Genomic DNA, 23,265 nt, shown 5'->3' with positions numbered 1-23,265 from the left:
TGTCACTTTACATGTGGTTTGAGAGGTGTTTCTAACATTAGTTTTGTTTAGATCCCAAACTTTATATCTTACTGTCCCACCTTTATGGCATTTAATGAAAAAAAAAAAAAAAAAGACATCCTGTCCTTAGAAAAAGCTTTCATAAAACTGATCTTTTTGTATTATTGTTCTCAAATTCATATTGTGTTTTTATACCAATTCCTTCTGAGTTTACTCAGATAATTGTGGAGATGTGGTCTTTTGGGAATCATTCACCAATGGAGCTTGGCTGTCCTCTACTGGACATTTCTGGTACTGCATCTGAATAAAAACTGCCACCAAATGGTCATTTTTGGAAATATCGACCTAAAATTTGGATCAGATCTGAGTTAGAAGTGTGGCTTTGATTTTCTAATATTTTTCCATTTCAGTTGATATTTTTAGTATATTTTATTTATATAAAATAGAAAAAGTTTGTGCATCATTACAACAAACTTAAACTCTTAACCTTTTTATTCCACTGTTTTCACTTGCACAATAAACTGACAAGAGACCAGGCTTATGTCTGTACTCCCTAGCATTCATGAGTTACAACTATTTAAGTTTACACCCAAATATCAGAAGAAAGGGATAATAAAAATTAATGTGTTTCCATGGCAACACTATTTAAGATATCAAATATCCCTTTACAGTTTTACACCAGCAGTGTCTTGGCATTGTTCTAAAGAATTTTTAAGCAATTCAGGTAAACATAAGAGGGATATTTCAAAGTCTGTTAAAAGTGCCACACTTCCTTCTGCCTGCTGGTAGTGGTACGACCAAACATATGGCTCAATTTGGATGCAAATCACACGATGCACGCAGAAGATATGAGACACTTCCTGTTTCCCATTTTTTGACATTACTTTATCACAATGGTAACACTGTTCGATATATCAAAAATCAGTTCCCAATTTAGCATCATCAATGTCTTGGCATGATGTCACCCACATTTGGTACCTTAAACATGAAATACCTAGGAGGAGTATTTCAAATTCCAGAGGATGTATTTTTCAAACAATCCAAAATGGCTGACTTCCTGTTGGACGGAGCGTATGACTGTCAGCACGAAAGTTGTCCGGCTTGATGAGATCTATATATGTCCCAATTATGGTGATTGTAGGTGAAAAGGGGGGTGCTACAGAGCCCCCCATACATGCCCATTTCCCCCCTGCACCCCCAACTTTGCCCAGCACTAATGGCCGACGACTCTGATGTGTGTGCAAACTTTCAAGAGTTTTCACGCATGTTAAGTACCCCAAAAGTACTGAAAACCTTGAAAAGAAGAAGAAGTCTTAAAAGAACAATAGGGTCTCCGCACTTTCAGTGCTTGGGCCCTAAATATAGCTGCAACTGTTACATTTCCACTTGGTGGCTTTCGGAAAACAATGCAAGGTGGACACATACATTTGGCATTTGATATTATTCTAAGCAATTTTGAAGCAATTTGAGTAAATATAAGAGGACCATTTTAAAGTCTGTTAAAAGTGCCACACTTCCTTCTGCCTGCTGGTAGTGGTATGACCAAACATATGGCTCAATTTGGATGCAAATCACACGATGCACGCAGAAGATATGAGACACTTCCTGTTTCCCATTTTTTGACATTACTTTATCACCATGGTAACACTGTTCGATATATCAAAAATCAGTTCCCAATTTAGCATCATCAATGTCTTGGCATGATGTCACCCACATTTGGTACCTTAAACATGAAATACCTAGGAGGAGTATTTCAAATTCCAGAGGATGTATTTTTCAAACAATCCAAAATGGCCGACTTCCTGTTGGACGGAGCGTATGACTGTCAGCACGAAAGTTGTCCGGCTTGATGAGATCTATATATGTCCCAATTATGGTGATTGTAGGTGAAAAGGGGGGTGCTACAGAGCCCCCCATACATGCCCATTTTCCCCCTGCACCCCCAACTTTGCCCAGCACTAATGGCCGACAACTCTGATGTGTGTGCAAACTTTCAAGAGTTTTCACGCATGTTAAGTACCCCAAAAGTACTGAAAACCTTGAAAAGAAGAAGAAGTCTTAAAAGAACAATAGGGTCTCCGCACTTTCAGTGCTTGGGCCCTAAATATAGCTGCAACTGTTACATTTCCACTTGGTGGCTTTCGGAAAGCAAGGTGGACACATACATTTGGCATTTGATATTATTCTAAGCAATTTTGAAGCAAATTGAGTAAATATAAGAGGACTATTTTAAAGTCTGTTAATAGTGCCACACTTCCTTCCGCCAGTTGGTGGTGCTACGACCGTGACCCACAATAGCCACATCAATGTGATCAGCCCCCAAGACAAAACATACATCTCAATTTTGATCTACTGTAACTATTCCTTTAAGGTTAGCTGGGGTTTTGTAAATTGAATGCAGTTCACACCCAATAATGCAGGGCTGAGAAATTAATAATTATTAATAATTAATAATGCAGGGCTGAGTTAGAATGATTTTTAAAAAAGCTTACACAGACCTCTTCCTTTTCTGCGGTGGTCTGTCCCAATAAATTATGCTTAACAAGATTGGCGACAAAAGGGAATAACTAGAGGGATGCACTATTAGTGCTGAAGAGGAGTGGTGAGGTTGAAGATGCTGACAGCTGTGCATTTTTTACTAGTGAGGAGGTGACTTGTCTTATGCGTCTAGCACTAGCCTTCTTAACATTAAGAGCTCTGCACTCCAGGAACCTCTAAAACTTGCAACAAAAATCCAATCATCAAGACAAAGGCTGAATCCTTCAACTTTTAATTTGTGCATTTTCTCAAAAGAAGGAAGAAGGAATATGATAAAAGTGAAATAAAACTGTAATTGCTGTTGAATCCCTAAAGATAACCACAACTGGTCCTGAACAGGTAAGACCTTCTGTTATAGTTTAGTTTAGTTACTATGGGAAACATTTTCATTGCATTTACATTTTTCTTTTAACATTAGTAATGTAAATGCTCCACTAATTTAGCTTGATAAATCTCAATTCAAGTTCCACTTCTCATGCTTTTAAAACCTTAAATGACAGTTTTTGACTGTATTTTAAAAGATTTGTATGCATTACAAAATTTAACACTATCATTTTAGTATTCAGTGTAACTGTTTTTTTCTTTATCCCTGTCTGTGGGTTTCTGGTGCATATTCACATTCAGCAAATATTTGAGCTCTGACACCAGATGCCATGTAATTTCTGTATGTTTCATATGTCTCACTCCACCCATGCACTTGGACCTCCGCTTTTTCCTCATCAGCCAAATCTGAGAGAGACCTGAGAAACAGTGGGCTACTCCCCTCTGTTCTGACATTGTGTCTGGGGTAACCATTAAAAAACATCTGTTAGCTCTGCAGCAGTGTAAAAGTGAATCCAGTTAAATATTTTTATTGTTAAATGAGATCTGTGAAAAGCATGTATGAAGATGCTGAATGTACTAGTCTATGTAGCTGCATTGCCACAAGTCAACATAATAATACAGTTGAATGAGTAAAACTGTAATGTGCACAAATGGCATGGACATATTTTAAACATGCTTTTGTACCTTCAAAGAGCTACAAAATCATTCTGTCACACTAATCACTTGTGCTTGGCTAAAAAGGATTTTAGGAATTTGGCTCATTTGAATCCAGCTGTGCTCTGTGTGTTGTCTTGCTCAACCACAGTGTTTCCGTCCTCTTGACATGCTGAGGCACCTGCAAATTTCTATTTATCTGCACCTTACAGATAAAGATACAGGCTATCTGAATAAAATGTCAATAAATGATATGCCACATTAGGAAGATAAGTTGGAGAAGAATCCATGCAAGCCAGTCAATGTAAAGAAACTGATATGAGCCCATAGAAATGCCATTGTTTTGACATTTTGGTCAAGATGTTTCTGCCATTGATCTACTAAGACTGTAGTAACTCCTTATATAGCCAGCTCAAACTTTTGAAATCTGACGGTTCAGGAAAATGATAGCTCTGCATGCAATTGCCCAGTGGAGTTCGTTCTGAAACATTTATTTTTTTAATGGCTTTCTCCAATACAGTATGTTCTGTATATGTATTCAAGTGTGTATTTTATTATGTATCTACATAGGAGAAGTCTGTTTTGAAACTCTCAGACCCTGGCAGAGGCCTAATGGCGGGTAAGGAAATTAAGAACAGGGATGGTAAATGTCTGAAGGAGGTTCATACAGTAACCGAGGCTTTGAAGACCCTGTACCGGGAAAAAATGTGCCCGCTAGAGAAGTACTATTGCTTCTCTGACTTCCACTCTTCAAGTCTTGAAGATGCAGACTTTGACAACAAGCCCATGATACTGGTGGTGGGTCACTGCTCAACAGGCAAGACCACTTTTATCAGGTGAATAGTATTCTGCTTTGGAACAATATGTATTATGAAAGAAGCTATAAATATAGGAGCTATAGCAAAAAACAACAAAAAAAACAAACAAAAAAAAAACATTATTTAAAAATTATTGTCATTCATTGTTATGACTAGATAACATTAAAATACTTGTACCATGATGCTAGAATGGGTTTTGTATAAAGCTCAGATCAAAGCTCAAGATTATATAATATATATATACATATATATATATATATATATATATATATATATATATATATATATATATATATATATAAACCGATGAGCCAAAATATTATGACCACTCACAGGTTATAGCAAAAAATGTTGATCATCTCCTAACAAGGCCACATGTCAAGGTCTGTGTAGATTAGATGGTAAGCGAACAATCAGTTCTCATAGTCAACGTGTTGAATGCAGGAGAAATGGGCAGGAGTAAAGACCTGAGCGACCTTGACAAGAGCCAAATTGTTATGGACAGACGACTGGGTCAGAGCATCTCTGAAACAGCAAGGCTTGTGGAGTGCTCCCGGTGAGCTGTGGTGAGGACCTACTGACAGTGGTCCGAGGAGGGACAAACCACAGGGGCAGGGTGTTGGGAGCCCAAGGCTCAGCGATGTGCGAGGGCAATGAAGGCTATCCCGTCTGGTCTGAATCGACAGAAGGTTTGAAAGTCACAGAAAATTTGAATGATGGTTACAGGACAAAATTGTCACAACACACAGTGCATCGCACCCTGCTTCAGCAGACAAGTCAGAGTGCCCATGATGACCCCTGTCCACCGTTGAAAGCACCTACAATGGGCACGTGAGCATTGGAACTGGACCTTGGAGCAATGGAAGAAGGTAGCTTGGTCCAATGAGTCTTGTTTTCTTTTACATCATGTGGACGGCCATGTACGCGTGCACCATTTACCTGGGGAAGTGATGGCACCAGGATGAACTGTGGGAAGATGACAAGCCGGTGGAGGGAGCGTGATGCTCTGGGCAGTGTTCTGCTGGGAAACCCTGTGTCTGGCCATTCATGTGGACTTCAGTTTGACACATGCCACCTACCTAAACATTGTTGCAGACCAGGTACACCCCATCATGGCAATGGTATTCTCTGATGGCAGTGGCCTCTTTCAGCTGGATAATATGCCCTGCCACACTGCACACATTGTTTGGGAATTGTTTGAGGAACACGATGAAGTGTTCAAGGTGTTGCCCTGGCCTTCAAATTCCCCAGATCTCAATTTGATTGAGCGTCTGTGGGATGTGCTGGACCAACAAGTCCGATCCACAGTGGCTCCACCTCGCAACTTACAGGGCTTGAAGGATCTGCTGCTAATGTCTTGGTGCCAGACACCACAGGACACCTTCAGGGGTCTTGTAGAGTCCATGCCTTGGCGGGTCGGTGCTGTTTTGACGGCACGTGGAGGACCAACAGCAAATTAGGCAGGTGGTCATAATGTTTTGGCTCATCAGTGTATATGTACTTGAGTGAATCCAGAAATGTCCACGTCATATTTCATCCCAAAATCTAATTACAAAAATATAAATCATTTTGCATAAAGATGATTACAATTTGTTTCATTGTGATATGTTGCTTTATTTCCATGACTATTAAAAATTCCCATTACTGTAATATGAAAAATCTCATTCTCATAGCTGTAATACGGTTACAATTCTACTTTACAAATTTACTTTAAATATTTAATATTTTAAAATTGCATTTCAGATGTACATGTTTTCACATTTAAGGAAGCCACTGAGAATTGGGGTGCTGGCAGGGTGCTTAATTGTCTTAATGGTCCTAAAAACAGGCTTTCTATCTACAAAATCTAATTTTTGATTTTTGGGATGACATATCATATGACTAGGATGGACATTTGTTGAAAGATTAATAGCTATGCATTCCAATGTATGTGTTTGGATGTGTCTGTGTGTGGTAGATATCTTCTTGAACAAGATTATCCAGGAAGCCGAATAGGCCCTGAACCCACAACAGATAGTTTCACCGCTATAATGCACGGAGAGATTGAGAGCATTATTCATGGTAATGCTCTAACTGTAGACCCCAACAAGCCCTTCCGCAAGCTCAGCCCATTTGGAACTACCTTCCTCAATCGGTGAGTGAGACAGAATCAATGATGCAATATGCAGAAATTATAATGTTAAGGTCTAAAGGAAAACAAGAGGGAAAGCTCTGCTAAATTTGGCCAGACCCAGACAAAATAAATGCACCAGCAGAGCAAACACTTGAGAAAGGGTGGATATGACCAAGAGAGATACATATGAGCAAATGAATCATTATTTGGCTCAACTGACTGCATCCCTTCGAGGAAGCATCTGTGGTTGGGAAATGCTTATTCCCATGTCCTCCCAATTTTAAGGATATTGGATATGCATTATAAAGCTGGAATGAATAATGTTTATCTCTTCTGTTTCTCAGATTCCAGTGTGCACATATACCTAACAGAGTTCTAGAGAGTGTCAGCATCATTGACACACCAGGGATCCTGTCTGTGGGCAGACGCAGAATGAGCAGAGGTAGGAAGTCCCTAGTCAGACTGGTCTGGTTTACTGGTTTAAGAAGGGTTTGGGCACTTGTCAGCTGATCAGGTTGGAAGACTAGCTGGCAAACCAGGCAAGGAGACCATCTTAAACCAGCTAAGAAAGCTAATTTTGTTTAAGCAATTTTTTCAGCAGGGGTAAAGGATGTTTTTGAGATACATTATAGCATAAAGCAACCAATGAAAAAATAAAACAACATTGCTCTCATATACCCAGGAGAAAAAAAAACAAAAACAGTAAAAGGTTTCCCAGTCTGATTTTGGGCACTTTCTAGCTGATCAGCTTAAACCTTCTAAAACCAGCATATCCTTCCTATTGTCTTTAGAAACTGCCCTCTATTTGTCTTTCAGGTAGTTTTTGACTCGTATTGAAAACCATTTAAAATGCATAAATTCTTGATTATTGAAGACCCCCCCCCCCCAACGAACATCTTTAAATATACTGAATATTAATGAAGTGACATACATTTTTTAATAATTGTTTTAAAATAAATATAAAAAGTTTTAAAACTTTGCAAACATTAGCCAACCTTTTGAGAAACGGTTACAAAGCAACCAATAAAAAAACAACAACAACATTGCGCTAACTGGTTTTACAGGCTAGCTTTGGGCACTTCGTAGCTGGTCAGGCTGGACACCACCTTAAAAGATTAGTTCCCCCAAAAGTGAAAATTCTTCCATCATGTACTCACCCTCATGCCATCCCAGATGTGTATGACTTTGTTTCTTCTGCTGAACAGAAACAAAGATTTTTAGAAGAATATCTCAGCTCTGTAGGTCCATTCAATGCAAATGAATGGTGGCCAGAACTTTGAAGGTCCAAAAAACACATAAAAACAGCTTAAAAGTAATTCATAAGATCCAGTGGATAAATCTATATCTTCAGAAGTGATATGATAGGTGTGGGTGAGAAACAGATACATTTTTGTCCTTTTTACAATACACTTTTCCTCCCTGCCCAGTAGGTGGCAATATGCACAAAGAATGTGAATCGCCAAAAACAAAATAAGAAGAATGTGAAAGTGAAAGTGGAGATTTATAGTAAAAAAGTACTTCATGTCATGTCATGAGGAATCAAATTTTCCTTGATATTTTGACACACAGTATGAGAGGTCTTTCTACTATAAAAAAAACTTTCTGTAAATTTCAGAAATCAAAACTTAATCCTCAATGCATTAAAAGCATTTATTGAAACCAAGCGGCAAAAATGCATCGTTTCTACTCCCGCTATTTCCCTGTGTCACTGGGGGCTCATTAATTCAGCGAAAAAACATCAATTCCTTCTTTACATCATTGCACCCTTGGCCCCGCCCACTGGTGCTCAGTTTGTAGAGCTAGGGAGAACTGAGAGAGAGCAGGACAGACAGGCCTAGTGTGGCCTACTATCTATTCCTGAACACCAAAGGGGACCCATCTGGACTAATTTATTTAATTTTTTATATATTCATGCACTAGACAGACATCTTTGACCGTTGTCATGTATCTCATGCCGCTTTTAAAAGGCACGGTGTCAAGTTTAAGGAGAAAAGGAGAGCCCATTCGGTTTCATCAGCTGCTCTGGGTCTTGCTATTTTGAGCACAAATTCATCCTGGATGTGTTTGTTTGCCCATCTGCGCTATTTTTTATTGTTGGTGTATGTAAACATGCACTAGATGGATGTCTTTGACCATTTTGATGCATTTCCAGCGATGTGATACTGTATGTGTGTGCGTCTATTCACCGTGCTTTGGACTATGGATGTGCATTTTTTTGGTTCATATCAGCATGGATTGTATGTTTTTTCGGCTCCTCAGCGTGGATTGTATGTTTTTTGGCTCATATCAGCGTGGATTGCTTGTGGACTTGTCATTATACGATTTAAGCTTTGCAAAGGAACTGTTATTGAAGGACTAGGGCAGTTAAAAACACTTGTAAAACCATAAGTAAACAGTTTAATTCATGAATATTTTTAATGTCATGACTGTTTGATCATTTATGGTGCTGAATGTCAACAGTTGTGCTAGAGATGAGCAGTTTAATATATTTGGATGCAATGTGTTGGATGGGCGTAATGTGTAAACCCTGACATTTTTAAAGTGGGCATTTATATTGAAGTTTTAAGGAGGCGCTTAGGCCAAAACTGAGTGTTTCAGACAGAGAGCCAGAGAAAGAGTGGAAAGTGATCATATATTACTCAATTACTCAATCAAAAACTCATATACAGGTGCATCTCAATAAATTAGAATGTCGTGGAAAAGTTCATTTATTTCAGTAATTCAACTCAAATTGTGAAACTCGTGTATTAAATAAATTCAGAGCACACAGACTGAAGTAGTTTAAGTCTTTGGTTCTTTTAATTGTGATGATTTTGGCTCACATTTAACAAAAACCCACCAATTCACTATCTCAAAAAATTAGAATACATCATAAGACCAATAAAAAAAAACATTTTTAGTGAATTGTTGGCCTTCAGGAAAGTATGTTCATTTACTGTATATGTACTCAATACTTGGCAGGGGCTCCTTTTGCTTTAATTACTGCCTCAATTCGGCGTGGCATGGAGGTGATCAGTTTGTGGCACTGCTGAGGTGGTATGGAAGCCCAGGTTTCTTTGACAGTGGCCTTCAGCTCATCTGCATTTTTTGGTCTCTTGTTTCTCATTTTCCTCTTGACAATACCCCATGGATTCTCTATGGGGTTCAGGTCTGGTGAGTTTGCTGGCCAGTCAAGCACACTAACACCATGGTCATTTAACCAACTTTTGGTGCTTTTGGCAGTGTGGGCAGGTGCCAAATCCTGCTGGAAAATGAAATCAGCATCTTTAAAAAGCTGGTCAGCAGAAGGAAGCATGAAGTGCTCCAAAATTTCTTGGTAAACGGGTGCAGTGACTTTGGTTTTCAAAAAACACAATGGACCAACACCAGCAGATGACATTGCACCCCAAATCATCACAGACTGTGGAAACTTAACACTGGACTTCAAGCAACTTGGGCTATGAGCTTCTCCACCCTTCCTCCAGACTCTAGGACCTTGGTTTCCAAATGAAATACAAAACTTGCTCTCATCTGAAAAGGGGACTTTGGAACACTGGGCAACAGTCCAGTTCTTCTTCTCCTTAGCCCAGGTAAGACGCCTCTGACGTTGTCTGTGGTTCAGGAGTGGCTTAACAAGAGGAATATGACAACTGTAGCCAAATTCCTTGACATGTCTGTGTGTGGTGGCTCTTGATGCCTTGACCCCAGCCTCAGTCCATTCCTTGTGAAGTTCACCCAAATTCTTGAATCGATTTTGCTTGACAGTCATAAGGCTGCGGTTCTCTCGGTTGGTTGTGCATCTTTTTCTTCCACACTTTTCCCTTCCACTCAACTTTCTGTTAACATGCTTGGTTACAGCACTCTGTGAACAGCCAGCTTCTTTGGCAATGAATGTTTGTGGCTTACCCTCCTTGTGAAGGGTGTCAATGATTGTCTTCTGGACAACTGTCAGATCAGCAGTCTTCCCCATGATTGTGTAGCCTAGTGAACCAAACTGAGAGACCATTTTGAAGGCTCAGGAAAACTTTGCAGGTGTTTTGAGCTGATTAGCTGATTGGCATGTCACCATATTCTAATTTTTTGAGATAGTGAATTGGTGGGTTTTTGTTAAATGTGAGCCAAAATCATCACAATTAAAAGAACCAAAGACTTAAACTACTTCAGTCTGTGTGCATTTAATTTATTTAATACACGAGTTTCATAATTTGAGTTGAATTACTGAAATAAATGAACTTTTCCAGGACATTCTAATTTATTGAGATGCACCTGTATTACTGTTTTGGTTAAAAAAAAAAAAAACATTACTAACATTATCAGTGGACCTCAGGGAAGATAATAAAACTATTAAAATAAGAGTATGTCATGACCCCTTTAAATATTTATCTGTTTCTCACCCACACTGGTTGAAGTCAGATGTTTACATACACCTTAGCCAAATAAATTTAATCTCAGTTTTTTTACAATTCCTGACATTTAATCGTAGAAAACATTGCCTGTCTTAGGTCAGTTAGGATCACTACTTTATGTGAAATGTCAGAATAAATAGTAGAGAGAATTATTTATTTCAGCTTTTATTTCTTTCATCACATTCCCAGTGGGTCAGAAGTTTACATACACTTTATTAGTATATGGTAGCATTACATTTAAATTGTTTAACTTGGGTCAAACTACTTGGGTAGCCTTCCACAAGCTTCTCACAATAAGTTGCTGGAATTTTGTCCCATTCCTCCAGACAGAACAGGTGTAACCGAGTCAGGTTTGTAGGCCTCCTTGCTCACACACGCTTTTTCAGTTCTGCCCACAAATTTTCTATCGGATTGAGGTCAGGGCTTTGTGACGGCAACTACAATACCTTGACTTTGCTGTCCTTAAGCCATTTTGCCACAACTTTGGAGGAAAGCTTGGGGTCACTGTCCATTTGGAAGACCCATTTGTGACCGAGCTTTAACTTTCTGGCTGATGTCTTTAGATATTGCTTCAATATATCCACATAATTTTCCTTCCTCATGATGCCATCTATTTTGTGAAGTGCACCAGTCCCTCCTGCAGCAAAGCACCCCTATAACATGATGCTGCCACCCCCACGCTTCACGGTTGGGATGGTGTTCTTCAGCTTACAAGCCTCACCCTTTTTCCTCCAAACATAACAATGGTAATTATGGCCAAACAGTTACATTTTTGTTTCATCAGACCAGAGGACATTTCTCCAAAAAGTAAGATCTTTGTCCCCATGTGCACATTCAAACTGTAGTCTGGCTTTTTTATGGTGGTTTTGGAGCAGTGGCTTCTTCCTTTCTGAGCAGCCTTTCAGGTTATGTCGATATAGGACTCATTTTACTGTGGATATAGATACTTGTCTACCTGTTTCCTCTAGCATTTGCACTTTTCAAACCAAACTACATTCATCTCCAGGAGACAGAATTCATCTCCTTCCTGAGCGGTATGATGGCTGTGTGGACCCATAGTGTTTATACTTGCGTACTATCGTTTGTACAGATGAACGTGGTACCTTCAGCCATTTGGAAATTGCTCCCAAGGATGAACCAGACTTGTGGTGGACCACAATTTTATTTCTGAGGTCTTGGCTGATTTCTTTTGATTTTCTTATGATGTCAAACAAAGAGGCACGGAGTTTGAAGGTAGGCCATAAAATACATCCACAGGTACACCTCCAATTGACTCCAATTAGCCAATTACCCTGTCAGAAGCTAATTGGCTAATTGCCTAAAGGCATGACATAATTTTCTGGAATTTTCCAAGCTGCTTAAAGGCACAGTTAACATAGTGTATGTAAACTTCTGACACACTGGAATTGTGATATAGTCAATTAAAAGTGAAACAATCTGTCTGTAAACAATTGTTGGAAAAATTACTTGTGTCATGCACAAAGTAGACGTCCTAAACGACTTGCCAAAACTATAGTTTGCTAATATGAAATCTGTGGAGTGGTTAAAAAATGAGTTTGTAAATGAGTGTATGTAATCTTCTGACTTCAACTGTAGCACATCACTTCTAAAGATATGGATTTAGCTACTGCAGTCTTATGGATTATTTTTATGCTACCTATATTTGCTTTTTGGTCCTTCAAAGTTCTGGCCAGCATTCACTTGCATTGTATGGACCTACAAAACTGAAATATTTTTCTTAAAATCTTTGTTATTGTTCAGGAGAAGAAAGAGAGTCATATACATCTGGGATGGCATGAAAGTGAGTAAATGATGAGAGAATTTTCATTTTTGGGTGAACTATCCCTTTAAACTAGCTGAGACCAGCTTAAACCACCTTAGACCATCACACTATCTTAGGCTAGTTTTAGCTGGAGTTTTTTTTTTTTTTTTTTTTTTTTTTCTTTTCAGCAGGGTAGTCAAGTGTTAAGCCTTTCACCAGGCCTTCTTGTGCCATATGCAAGTGATTTGCAGAGGTGGAGTGGAACTTTTCACTGATGTCACCCTCAGACTACAAATATTAACAGTAGAGTGAGCTCTCAGATCAGCCCTTAAGTACACGCAATGGCATTTGGTGCATAATATGCACTGATGCTGACTGTATATTACCTCAACATTTCTCTCTCTTCTTTTAGGGTATGATTTTCCAGCAGTGATTTGCTGGTTTGCGGAGCATGTAGACCGCATCATCCTCTTGTGTGATGCACATAAGCTAGAGATCTCTGATGAGTTCTCACGCACTATAATGGCATTGCGAGGCAATGAGGACAAACTCAGAGTGGTGCTCAACAAGGCTGACATGGTGGACACCCAGGAGCTGATGCGAGTGTACGGCGCACTCATGTGGTCACTAGGAAAAGTGTTCTGCACTCCAGAGGTTCTCAGGGTCTACATTGGGTCTTTCTGGTCCTCTCCTATGCGTATGACAGATAATCGAAGACTGTTTGAGCAAGAGGAGGCAGACCTTTTTGCAGATATTCAGAACCTGCCACGGAATTCTGCATTGAGAAAACTCAATGATCTGGTCAAACGGGCACGGCTTGTGAGGGTGAGGTTGCCCAATCACAAATAGTCGAAAACCAGTTACTCGTACATTCCACTCTTGATTTGCTTTCCACTATCAAAATGACTTTTATAAACATTCATTTATATTTTAATTACAGTATACTGTATACACTAAAAGGAGACATTTAATGCCCTTGGACCTGTAGAGATGTCGGTTTATTGTACTTACCAGTAGGTATGTGGTTGAATCTAAACCTGTCAAGAACATATCTAGATTATATTTCATCACAAATTAAAGGAATAAGCCAATTTTTAGGCCTTAATTTGCCATTGTGACATTATTTTCACGACAATTAAGCACATTTCCCCCCACAATTCTCATTCTTGTAATGCAAAAAATAATAATAGTAAAAAATAAATAAAAATACATTAATTCAATTAAATAAATAAATAATGATAGGCCTGTATTATTTAAATTGTGTATTTATAATAGCAGCGGCCATTTGCACTAAGTGCAAATAGTGATAGATGCTTTTTTACACTAAGTGTAAATAACAACAAAAAGCATCTTTGCACTGAGTGAATGTGAATAGATTCTATTTGCACTCCTTATTAAATACTAACATACAGTATAGGAGCATCACTGCAGTGTATTTATTGTGTTTATTTAGAGTCCCATAGACACCCTACACCAACCCTACCCCTAAACCTAACCCTAACCTTAGCTTACAAAAATTAACCATGGTTTTACTACAGTAACCATAGTATCACCATGGTATTTTGTAGTAAAATCATAGTAAACCACAAAAATAAACATGGTCACTATATTACCACCATATTAATGTAACACCATGGTTAACTGCATTTAAATTATGGCCAAAAACCATGATTACTACAATATTACTATAGTAAAAGTATGGTTAATTTTACCCACATCATACCTTTCTCTCAACTCTCCACCATGTCCCCGACATCTGCTTCATAAAAACTCATCCATACCGTCTTTACATGCTACGCTATTACAGAAACACTTGGAAGTAAGGTTTGACTTTGATTTCTGTGTTTCCACCAGACTATTGGAGTGCAAATAGCCATGGTGTGTGGCAGGTGCTATTTACACCTAGTGCAAATAGTCACTCCAATTTATAATTCAGTATTTATAGGTTATGGCAGTATTAGTTGTACTTTATGCCTTTATGCTGATTTAAATAATAATAATAATAATAATAATAATAATACTAATAATAGTAATAAAACACTGAATTACAGTACTTAAATATAATACAGTAAAAATTTAAATATTACAGTAATGATAATATAATGAGAATCACCACTGAGATTAATGGGAATTACAGAAAACTTTAAATGTAAAGACACATACAGCAATGATGCAAAAATGCACAATGCAGTAAATAAATAAATAAATCATAAATAAGCTTCAGTTTCTTTTGGCAACATATAATGTCTTACATTTTTATTTGATTTTGGTGCCAAATGTAACCTCTTTATTTGAGATTCACCATATTAATTCATCTGGGTCCTGATGACCAGAAAATTGTGCTGTGTCACAATTACACAATGTGTGACATACCTATAGGTGCTTTTGCTTGAAAATGTGGAAGCCATTCACTCCCATGAAAGCAAATAAGATCAAAGCAAACAAAAGAATGTGTGAAGTGTCTTTTTGAGAAAGAAAAATGCACTTTATGATTGTAAGAATGTAGTTCTGAAATACCTCTGAACTGCATGTACCTTCTTGTGTTGGTTAGTTGATACTAAAACATTAATGAGTTTTCTCTTATCTCACTTCTTCACCCACAGGCTCACGCTTACATCATTAGCTGTCTAAAAGAAGAGATGCCTTTAGTTTTCTGCAGAGATAAGAAGAAAAGAGATCTTATTTATGACCTTCCCATGATCTTCTCAAGAATCCAACAAAGGCATCAGATTTCACCTGGGGATTTTCCAGATTGCGCAAAGATGCAGGTTTTTAACCGTATATATTATATTATATGATCAAGTATACTTCAAAGCTAGCATGCCCATTTTAAATTTATTTCCCTTAACTATAGAAAAGAGCATGAGAGCAGTGTTGTAGTACTCGAGATCGGTCCTTCTCGGAATCGACCGCAGTTTTACTCGGTCTCAGACAAAGAGGACTCGGGATTTTATTTCAAGACCGGTCAAGACCACAACTGTGGGGATATCACTAAATTGCCTGTGCATTGTCTGATTTATTTGTTAACATCATTACTATGATTGGATGTAAAACTTCCTGCTTCAAATGCAAGCAATAACTTGATAATAATTTGATCAATCATTTGTCACTCATTATTGTTCTAACAAACTCTAGTCCGCTGTCAAACACAACTCCTCACATGCCCACAAAATGATGTTTCATCATCACACTTGTATTAAAAACATTTAGTCAGTGAACCGAATGAATGAATAGAATACAACAGGTGTATTGGTTTACTCAAAGACTTAAAGTTGTTTATTTGTGCACAGCATAGAGTTACAGATGTTATGAATGCATGTGGCTTGTCGCATTTCTCTCATGAAACATAAAGAGAATATGAGAAACTGTTACATACGATAACTAAAAGCAAATTCTCTTGTATTAAACAAGTCCAAAAACACCGTGATGCGATGTGTAGATTCTGAGGTACTGTAATCTTCACGTTTGACATCTGAACCTCTGAAGGGAAGTCTGGCGGCTGCACTGGGGTCCTAGTGCCTGCAGAATCCAACCGCCTCTACTGCCGTGACATCATCTTAAACGCGACACAAACATTACTGACCATAAACAATAACATGACCGCTAGCTGTTAGCTACTAGCTCGTTGTGCTGCATAAAGCAGTTGTTGCATGGTGATTTTACACAAGTGTAACAGTTAAATTGGCCTGGTTGTTTTAGAAGCAAGCTTTCCAGGACTCCAACAACACCGTGGCCGAGTCCAGGGCACTCTCCCTCCCATTGCTCGCCGGTCTATTGCCATGGATAGCGTCCATTTGGTCGAACCACTTCCACTTTCTTCTATTTGAACCACTCCGGCTGTTGTGGTCCTTGATGGTTCTGTAGTCACTTTTACGTTTTTTAACTTTCCCCTACACTGTTGGTAGGTCCGGTGATAGCCGTGTGCGGCCAACAGCTGAGACACTTCCTGAAAGACTTTTTCGTTCACGTCGTTTCGTTTATCGCTAACGAGAAGAATGTCTGCACCTCGTTTATTGACCACGGCGTGGTTTTGCGCACAGCCATTTCTTTTTACAATTCGAAAGTCGCGTGAACAAATGATATTGCTGTCGCTGTTGCTAACTTTAAAACTAGCGGGTTGATGTCCTGTGTCGCAAATCCAGTGATGCTGGTAGTGACGATTCTCTCTGACCAATCAGTGATCTGCAGGGTTTTGACGTCACATTTAGTATCGGCTCGGCTCGCTTGGAACCTCGACCGAGGTGGTACTAAAAAAAGTACCAGGTACCAGGTACTATCCACAGTGGAAAACCCCCAAAAAGCGAGCAGAGTCGAGTCAAGCTGTACCGTGCAGTGGAAAAACCCCATAAGACAGACAGAAAACATGGACAAGTTCTTGAAAAGGAAAACTATCCACGATAGTTATGTGGTATAGTGGTGTGCCATGGGATTATTTCATCGTAAAAAGTGTGGCGTGGCAGAAAAAACATTGGGAAACACTGACCTAAACCACAAAGAGTTCAAAAGAAAACACACAGCAGGATGTAAATACTGCAGTGCAATGCTTACCGAGACGGCTGGGACCACGTAAAGCTTTTATCTGCACTTAGAAAGGAAGCATAAAGAAAGGCAAACTAAGCGTAAGTGATGCTTGCAAAGCTAACTAGCTAACGTTAGCAATCTGCCTCTTGCTGCATTCCATTCAACTCGGAAAGTCAGGTTTTCCAACTTCCTACTGGGAAAAGTGAAATGGAACGCCACTTGAAGTCGTAATAACAACTTGGAAAGTCATGCGGAAATTTTAAACTCCGACTTCGCCGAGATGCCGTCACACTATCTTGTCGGCACTCAGGAAGATGAATGGAATGCAGCATCAGTACCTAAACTCATCTTCACTCCTCACCCAAAGAGATTTAGCGAATATTAGCTGTACATACCTATGTATACTGTTTTTTAGGATGCTAGTTTCAGTTGCTTGCCAGCTATTTGCCACCTAGCTAGGTGCACAAGCTACCTAGTTTAGTTAACATATATTGAGGGATGTAGCTAATGCAGTGTTAACTTTGTGAGAGATTGAGGGGACAGGGCATGTAGTGACAAATTGTTGTTCCCAAGTTACGTTTTTGCTTGTGATAAACAATGATGAGACAGGCCACATAAATCTATGTAGCTAATATGTATAAAGTTACGTTACATCAACATTAGCTAATGTCAGCTCCGACATAAATGCTACACGCTGCGGTAACGCTCCCTCACTTGGGTGAGAGAGCTAGAGATGTGACAGCAGAGTGTGGAGACTGAGTAATGCACCTCCACTTATATGAAAAATGTACATTTTAAATAGGCTGCTTTGCTTATGTTTGGCATTCTCGGTTCTATTTTCTAGATTTAGCTATGTGGTTAGCAAAGTGCACACATTTATACAAGGCTTGTTGTTGGTTCAAAAACAACCAAAAACTTACTTTACTGTTTAAGAAAAGAGAGAGAAGAGTGAAGACATAAGTATTGATTAACTGTTTAATATATTCGGTACTTAATGATGGTTTTTAGGGGAACAGTCATCCAGAAAACCTGATGTTATGCTTGCACAAAATTCTTTATTGTTTTAAGTGGATGGTAAAACTTGGAAAAGGAGTGTTGAATAAAGATGGTTAAGTTGATTTCAGCTGTTAGTGTTTGTTTACTCATAGAAAACAAAATAAAATTCACACACTAAAATTCACCTCTGCAATGCCTTTTGATAATTTTACCAAGACATTTCTCACGGTATACTGATACACACACACACACACACACACATACACACACACACACACACACACACACACATGTAGCAATAAAAGAGGTGAATGAAGAGGAATCTTCATTTACTTTCTTTGGGTGTTTTTATGGGAATGTGGATCTTTCAGATCAATTTGAGGAGTGCCTATGGTTTGCATGTTCCACATTTTATCGTAAGTGTGTCATGCAATGTGGGACTCACACTGGTCTGGTCTTGGTCTTGACTCGGTCTCGCCCTGCCTTGGTCTTGGTCTTGACTTGGTCTCAACCCCTCAAAGTCTTGGTCTTGTCTCGGTCTTGATATACTCTGGTCTTGGTCTTGATTTGGTCTCGGTTTAGGTGGTCTTGACTACAACACTGCATGAAAGTTAAAAGTTATGGTAACACTTTACAATAAGGTTGTAAAGTTCACGCATCAGTTAACGCTTTAAAAAAGACCAGCTTAATCAGCATGCAAATCCCATGCTGGTCTAGGCTGGTTCTGTCCGCGCACAAAACACAACATATGCCTTTCAGCAGGGAATGCAATCATTTTTCAAACAGTTATTAGTCTTGGTTAATGTTCATTTCTACATAGAGTATACTAATACATTTTAACATTAAAAGGTGTTTATGCGGTAAAGTGTGACCAAATATATTATATCTGTTTGATTTCTATTTTCATTCACACATATGCACAGGAGCGACTCATGAGTTATGATTTCGCCAAGTTTAAAGGCCTCAAGCCTAAGCTCTTAACTGGTTTGGACGAGCTCCTAAACACTGACATTGCCAAGCTGATGCCTCTTCTACACCAAGAAGAACAGGAGGCAGCTGAACAACTTGTGGTGCAAGGAGGAGCCTTTTTAGGGACCAACAGGGGGCCTTTTATAGAAGGGAACCCCTTTCATCACTGTGGATCCAATGGAGAAAGTGATCATGTCTCAGATGAAGAATGGGTGGTATCAAAAGATAAGCCAAAGTTTGATGAGCTCTTTTACAACCTCTCGCCCCATGAGGGTAAGCTTAGTGGGACTAAAGTGAAGGACTGGATGATGAGCACTCATCTCCCCAGTTCAGTCCTGGGACGAATCTGGAAGCTATCAGATGTGGACTGTGATGGCATGTTAGATGATGAGGAGTTTGCTTTGGCCAACCATCTCATTGAGATAAAATTGGAGGGCTTTGGGCTCCCTCATGAGCTACCTGCACATCTCGTGCCTCCCTCTAAAAGAAGGCGCAAGCGCTCGGACACTGAGAATAGAGACAATAATTAAGGGTCTGCATTTCTTAATGTTTATGATGATAGTGCTTAAAGACTCCATGAAATCGCATGACAAAAAAAGTTATCTTTCCTGTGTTGACGTATGTCCTATTGAAACATTGCCCACCCACTTTTTCTGGTTCCGGTAGTATTTTTCCAATTTTTTCCATAGGGATTTCTTAAAAACCTCCATAAAAGAGTTGTAAGCCATGAACCAAACCAACCATCTGTGAGGTAAATTATAACATTACAAACTTTGATTTAAAGCAATAAAGCATTTGAAAATCGGACAAAAAGACAAAGTCACAAGACTGTGTACTTGACGTCTTTAATGAGGGAATGAACTACAATCCCATGAAGCATTGCGAATGACTTAATCGATTAAAAAAACAATGGAAAAATATGAAAATATGATTTTGTTTTAAAGATGTTGATTATAAGTGTAGTATCAATTTATTTAAAAATATTGCAAAATATTCAGATGTATTCAAATATGTATATAAATAGTTTGAGAGTGTAGAGAGATCGACTTGATTCCTTCATTCACAAGTGCATCATGGAAGTGGGTGGTCACTGCAGGGCTCTATTGTCGAGCTTTGTTGGCTGCAGTTCTCTGATTCATGGATCTTATCTGCTGGTTCATGGATATTGTAGTTCTTCACCAAGAATTCTGCTATTAAATGCCATTTTTAAACAATGAAGTTGAAATAACTTGGACTTCAACAGAAGCATATACTATTGATTAACAACCTCAAAGCTGTCTATATTTAAAGGTTTATAAGTTATTGGTAATGATTAATTAGCATATGGAGAAAATGAATAGGATTTTTACTTCCAGAACCAGACTGTTGCGCTCTGTTAGGAGGAGGGACATTCTCATTCTACAGAGCGTTTAATTGGACAAAATCTGTGTAGTGCAAGATGGGTCATCAATCTTTTTGGTCTGTTTTTCCAGGAAGAGAAAGACTTTTAAATGTGTATATATCTGTTAAAAGTTTTTTCCCCTCAACTTTTAAGTGTACACTAGCATATAGATGGCCTCAATTCTATCAGACATGGACTAAAGGCAGAAATTATTTAGCCAGAGATGGAGCACTTGTATTAAAATGAAGGGGAGAAATTGGAACGCCCAATATGGCAGGTGTAGAACAGGAAATCCCGCCTTAAATGTAAAAGAGCCAGTCAACTTTTAGATGCAGATTTCAGCTGTCAGTCATTTAGAGAATGCACATGCGCATTAGCTGGACCAGCTTGAAAAATATTACGCAAAAATCGCACAATTTATGATACCATTGTTGTCAGATTTTACTTCTGATTTGAAATATGTTATTTGATCGTAATTTGAAATATGTTATTTGATCGTAATCTTGACCAACTGTTTTGGAAGATTTCTGTCTTTCGCCATTCAAGTAGACAGGAGCTGTACTTTTATGCCGCTTTTATCCATAGGAGATTGATTGTTCTTTATTCAATGTTTAGGTTAGCAACAATACTTAACACAATATATAGATTAGAAAATATCTACTCACTCCTAAAATTCCTGAACTTGGTGTGCAAGCTTCAAGTTGAAATTTATATAGCAAATCAATCTAAAAAAATTTTTTTTTGGTGGTTTACCCAAGGGTTGGGAACAGCTTGTCTGTTCTTGTTGCTTTTCTGCTGCAGTACATTATGCATCTCTGTTTAATTGTCATTAAATTGTTTCATGGGTTACATAATTGTTTAAAAAAATAAATTTTTTGCATGCTCAGTAGTCTAACACCGCTCGTCAATGTCAGTTGATCAAATCAAAGAAGGCAGTACTCACTTTTTATAGAAGCTAAGTGGGAACCTAGTAGATTATTCCAGCGGCACACATCAGCAAAGTCAGCATTTAAGATTAAGAATGTTAGTGCCATGTAAGATGCAAGTATCTAACTAAACATGCAATATATTAGCACACTATTTTATGATAGAAATGTTGTACAGCCGGACAATAATTTCCAAGGATGCAAACTACTCACCTTTTGACGAAATTCATCATTTTGAATTGAAAATAAATAATGTATACAGTATGTGATTCTTAAGTCATTCATGATTGTGAGTGTGAAAAAAATTAACAGAGCAGTTAAGACAAAGAGTGAATGTGTGCATATTGTGAATGATTTGAATGAATGTGGTTATCTGGCTAACTTTTGAAGTTGACTTTTTGTTATTAACAATTTTTATTGATTCCATGCAGCAAATCAAATAGACACAACAGAAAATGCAGAATCAAACCACATGAAATCACAACTTTTCCCCCTGAACATTAACCCCCCCACCCCCCATCCCCCACCCGACAACAAACAAGCACCCCAGTGGTCAAAAGCCAACTGACAAAGACACACAAATAGACAATAACTTAGAAACATAAAAAAAGAACATAAAAAGCATACTTTCAAAAACAAAAAACAAAAAGGTTGCAACACACACATCCAAAACGTCTTGGTTATTGCCATTTCAGCGGGTAGTTCAGTGTTGTGGCAAGAGGGACACATCGTCCCGGAGGTTACGACAGTAACCAAGACGTTCCCTATCTGTCACTCACTCGACGTTGTGTCGATGTAGTGACACTAGGGGTCCCTATACAAAACACCACAACTAGCTGAACTGTGTTACGTGAATTGGCGGTGCAGGTGCGGGCAAGCCACTACGTGCCTCGTAGCAAGCGCACCCGGCCCTCACGTAACCTCCCACAATGCTCCACGAGCATCGTACAGTCCCCCGCACCTCGAGGACAAGCCGACTGCCCGTAATGGGGACAGGCTGCACCAGCTGTGGCCTCTTCTCTTCTTTTTTCTCCCCAAAAAGTGGAAATCGTTCAACTGGGGACATAAGCATCCGCGTCGGGTGGGGGTGGTGGGGGGTTGTCCTTTCCCAAGGGGAAAGACACTGCGGTGTCCACACCCTGCCCAAAGGGGTGTGGAAATACGTCACATGGACTTACCGACCTGCAGTATCCCATGTAGAGGAAGTCAGTGTGGTAGGTCCTACCCGGAGGGGATGGAGTTCTGCAAACACGGCGACCGGTGGCAGAGGGAACTCTGCCTAAGGAAGACGCGGGTTTACCAACAGGGAAACCGTACCATGGAAGATACATCACATGGGGTTACTCATGGGCAACCAACGCATGTTGAGCACCTACCCCAGTACAGAGCCTATTAGCACACGTACTGTGCCGGCATAGAATTTCACCTGCCACAGGGCTAAGGAGGAAGGACATCCAGGGTCCACAGTCTCGTGAACTCGGCTGGGGGAAAAAAAGCACACGTCTTCCCCTCCAGGAGGGGAAAGGTGCTGAACGCAAGCGGTACACCCGGCCAGTTGCCCCGCATACTTACCTGTTCGTACCTGACAACACACGGGACGAAACCGGCTCAACCCGGAGATTGTAGAATCTCGTGAAGGTACCGGATGTTGCCCAGCCCACTGCTTTACAGATGTCTGCTAAAGAGGCACCATTGGTCAGGGCCCAGGAGGCCGCCACACTCCTGGTGGAGTGTGCTCGAAGCCCCAAGGGGGGCGGCACATCCTGGGCCTCATATGCCAAAGCGATGGCGTCAACGACCCAGTGGGCGATCCTCTGTTTGGAGACAGCCCTCCCTTTCCACTGTCCTCCGAAGCAGACAAAGAGCTGCTCAGAGCGT

The 23,265-nt window shown here is 39.4% G+C and overlaps 1 protein-coding gene across 1 annotated transcript; it reads left to right on the top strand.

The window, feature by feature from the left end:
• Nucleotides 1-2,752: 2,752 nt before the first annotated feature.
• ehd2a (EH-domain containing 2a) lies at nucleotides 2,753-21,516 on the top strand. Its single transcript, XM_051664385.1, has 7 exons — nucleotides 2,753-2,877; nucleotides 4,087-4,352; nucleotides 6,292-6,468; nucleotides 6,792-6,889; nucleotides 13,007-13,419; nucleotides 15,198-15,362; nucleotides 19,035-21,516. The coding sequence occupies exons 2-7, from the start codon at nucleotides 4,129-4,131 to the stop codon at nucleotides 19,608-19,610; spliced, it is 1,653 nt and encodes a 550-aa protein (XP_051520345.1). The 5' UTR covers nucleotides 2,753-2,877; nucleotides 4,087-4,128; the 3' UTR covers nucleotides 19,611-21,516.
• The last annotated feature ends 1,749 nt before the right edge of the window (nucleotides 21,517-23,265 follow it).

Source organism: Myxocyprinus asiaticus, chromosome 3 (assembly GCF_019703515.2).
Source record: "Myxocyprinus asiaticus isolate MX2 ecotype Aquarium Trade chromosome 3, UBuf_Myxa_2, whole genome shotgun sequence".
Classification (NCBI taxonomy): domain Eukaryota; kingdom Metazoa; phylum Chordata; class Actinopteri; order Cypriniformes; family Catostomidae; genus Myxocyprinus; species Myxocyprinus asiaticus.
The sequence above is the reverse complement of the archived record's forward strand: the minus strand, read 5'-3'. Positions and strand labels throughout refer to the sequence as shown.

Bases quoted from the DNA above. Each gene is read 5' to 3' on its own strand.
- ehd2a (XM_051664385.1), top strand. From the start codon at position 4,129: ATGGCGGGTAAGGAAATTAAGAACAGGGATGGTAAATGTCTGAAGGAG. The intron at 6,890-13,006 runs GTAGGAAGTCCC...CTCTTCTTTTAG, and splicing joins CAGACGCAGAATGAGCAGAG to GGTATGATTTTCCAGCAGTG. The intron at 13,420-15,197 runs GTGAGGTTGCCC...CTTCACCCACAG, and splicing joins AACGGGCACGGCTTGTGAGG to GCTCACGCTTACATCATTAG.